General features: G+C 40.5%; 1 protein-coding gene across 1 annotated transcript in view; it reads left to right on the top strand.

Moving 5' to 3' along the window:
- LOC109333972 overlaps positions 1-736 on the top strand; it is a 1,170-nt gene extending 434 nt beyond the window's left edge. Inside the window, exons 2-3 of the mRNA XM_019569548.1 lie at positions 48-188; positions 240-736. Of these exons, the coding sequence (XP_019425093.1) occupies positions 48-188; positions 240-736 (638 nt within the window). The remainder of the gene's footprint in view (positions 1-47; positions 189-239) is intronic.

The following is a 3,216-nucleotide window of genomic DNA, read 5'->3' on the forward strand; positions in this document are numbered from 1 at the left end:
GTTGAGGACCTTAAACTCCAAATTTGATCATGTGGTTGTTGCCATAGAGGAGTCTAAGGATCTTGAGGTGTTCAAGATTGAAGAATTGCAAAGCACTTTAGAGGCACATGAACAAAGGATCAAAGAAAGAAGCACAAAGCGAAACTCTGATCAAGCTCTCCAAGCTCAAACAAGCAGAAAGCCATTCAGTCAACGAAATTTCACTTAGAGATTTAAGAACAAATGGAAACCTGAAAAAGGAAGGAGCTATGAAGGAACAAGGCAGGACTCAAACTCATTCTCTGGAAACAGAAGTAGTGGACAAGACCATATGTCAAAGAGAAATAAGAAGAAGTTTGATAAGAAGAAAATTCAATGCTTTAATTGCAAGAATTTTGGTCACTTTGCATCTGAGTGCAAGTTCAAGGTTGCTCATGGTAGTGGTCCAGAAATTGAAGCCAGGTTGGCTCAAGAGGAGGAATCTGAGGAGGAACAGGTCCTACTGATGGTCACATCAGAACAAGAAGTCAAGGATGATTGCTTGTATCTTGACACAGGGTGCTCAAATCACATGCCAGGCAACAAGGAGTGGTTTGAAAGACTTGATGAAAATGCCAAGAGCAGAGTGAAGTTTGATGATCATAGCTCCATCAATGCTGAGGGAGTTGGAGATATCTCCATCAGAAGAAAGGATGGGAAGAGTGCAAGCATAAAAAATGTCCTATATTTGCCCAAGATGAAGAGCAACATTTCTTAGCCTTGGGAAACTACTTGAAAAAGGATATGAAATGACCATGGCAGACAAGATGTTCAATGTATATGATTGTGACAAGAATCTCATCTTGAGGGTTCCACTGTCCAAACACAGAACTTTCAAGATTGGGATTCAAGTCAACAATCACAAGTGCCTATTATCTAAGACAATTCAAGATAATTGGACTTGGCATTAGAGGTATGGCCATCTGAATTTCAAGAGCCTTGAGCTTCTGGGCAGGAAAGGAATTGTCACTGGATTACCATCAATTAGTAGTCCAAGCACACTGTGTGATGATTGTCTGTCAAGCAACCAAAGCAGGAGCAGTTTTGTGTCTCACATACCAACCAAATCAACAAAGTCACTTGAGTTGATCTACTCAGATGTTTGTGGTCCCTTTGAAGAACACTCACTGGGAAACAACAGGTATTTCGTGACCTTCACTGATGATTTTACAAGGAAGACTTGGGTTTATCTGATCAAAAGAAAGGGTGATGTATTCTCAGTCTTTGTGAATTTTAAAGCTCAAGTGGAAAGACAAAGTGGACAGAAATTGATGACTCTGAGATATGATGGAGGAGGAGAATACTTGTCAAATGAGATGAAGGATTTCTGTGCCAAGGAAGGATTGATTCATGAAGTAATTGCTCCATATACCCCTCAACATAATGGTACTGCAGAAAGAAAGAACAGAACCATCCTTAACATGACTATAAGCATGCTTAGAACAAAGTCTATGCCAAAACAATTCTGGGGAGAAGCTGTCTCTACAACAGTGTACATCATGAACAGATGCCCTACAAAGAGGCTTAAGGACACCACACCTGAAGAAGCCTGGTCAGGTTTGAAGCCTAGGGTGGATCACTTCAGAATATTTGGTTCAATCTGCTACACTCATGTACCTGAAGCTCAGAGAAAGAAGCTTGATGATAGAAGCAAGAAACTTGTGCTAATTGGCTATCACACTACAGGTGCATACATAATCTATGATCCTTTAAACCATAGAATAATCATGAGCAGAGATGTAAAAGTTGATGAGACTCAGAGTTGGAATTGGAATGAAACAAGCAATAATCCAACAAGGCATACAATAGCACAACTTGATGAAGGCAAAGCAGATATGGAACAAATACACAATGATCAACCAGTTGTTGTTGAAGAAACTCAAAATCAGACAAGACCACATAGAGCTAGACAACCACCATCAAGATTAAGTAACTATGAGGTCTTTCCAGACTCAGAAATCACTACTGAAGGAGAGTTAGTTCACATGGCACTGTTGGCTGAAATGGAACCAGTAAACACAGAAGAAGCTTTCAGGCAGAATCATTGGCTTGAGGCTATGCAAGAGGAACTCACTTCCATTGAGAAAAACAGAACTTGGGAGCTTACTCAATTACCAAGAGGAAAGAAGGCCATTGGTGTAAGGTGGGTTTATAAGGTAAAAATAAATCCAAAGGGAGAGGTGACCAAGTACAAGGCTAGACTTGTTGCAAAGGGATTCCTTCAAAGACAAGGCCTAGACTATGATGAGGTTTTTGCTCCTGTTGCAAGAATGGAAACCATAAGGTTGATGGTGTCACTAGCAAGCTATAAAGGGTGGTGCATACAACAGATGGATGTAAAATCAGCATTTCTGAATGGGCCATTAGAAGAAGAAGTGTATGTTTCTCAACCCCCTGGTTTTGAAGTAGCAGGAAGTGAAGAATTGGTGTACAAATTGCATAAGGCCCTGTATGGTCTTAAGCAAGCACCAAGAGCCTGGAATAAGAGGATTGATAGCTTCCTATTAAGGCTTGGGTTCATCAAATGCATAGCAGAATATGGTGTCTACTTGATAGGGGTAGAGTTGAATCAAATGGTAATTGTTTGCCTATATGTTGATGATCTCCTAGTAACAGGCAGTGATGTGAGTGAGATCAACTCCTTCAAGCAAGCTATGAAGAGTGAGTTTGATATGAGTGATCTAGGAAACCTATCCTACTTCCTAGGGATAGAATTCACTAGAATCAAGGAAGGCATAATCATACATCAGAAAAAGTACATTGCTGATGTTTTGAAGAGATTCAACATGTTTCATTGCAAATTTGTGTCAACACTTGTTGAAGCAGGAAAACTAGTACATCAAGATGACTCATCTGTTGACAAAACCATGTATAGACAAATGGTTGGGTGCCTAAGGTATATCTGCAACACAAGGCCTGCTATTGTGTATGTTGTTGGCTTAATTAGCAGGTTCATGGAGGCACCAACCAGAGAGCACCTCCTAGCAGCCAAAAGACTGTTTAGATACATCAAAGGCACTATAGATTTTGGTCTGCTGCTACCAAATCACTTCAGCAATCCAAGCTATGATGTAATTGGCTTTAGTGATGCGGATTGGTGTGGAGACAAGCTTGACAGGAAAAGCACAACAGGGTATCTGTTTATGCTTGAGAATTCACCAATCTCATGGTGCTCAAAGAAACAAGATGTGGTTGCCC

The sequence above is a fragment of the Lupinus angustifolius genome, chromosome LG19 (genome assembly GCF_001865875.1).
Source record: "Lupinus angustifolius cultivar Tanjil chromosome LG19, LupAngTanjil_v1.0, whole genome shotgun sequence".
Taxonomy (NCBI): domain Eukaryota; kingdom Viridiplantae; phylum Streptophyta; class Magnoliopsida; order Fabales; family Fabaceae; genus Lupinus; species Lupinus angustifolius.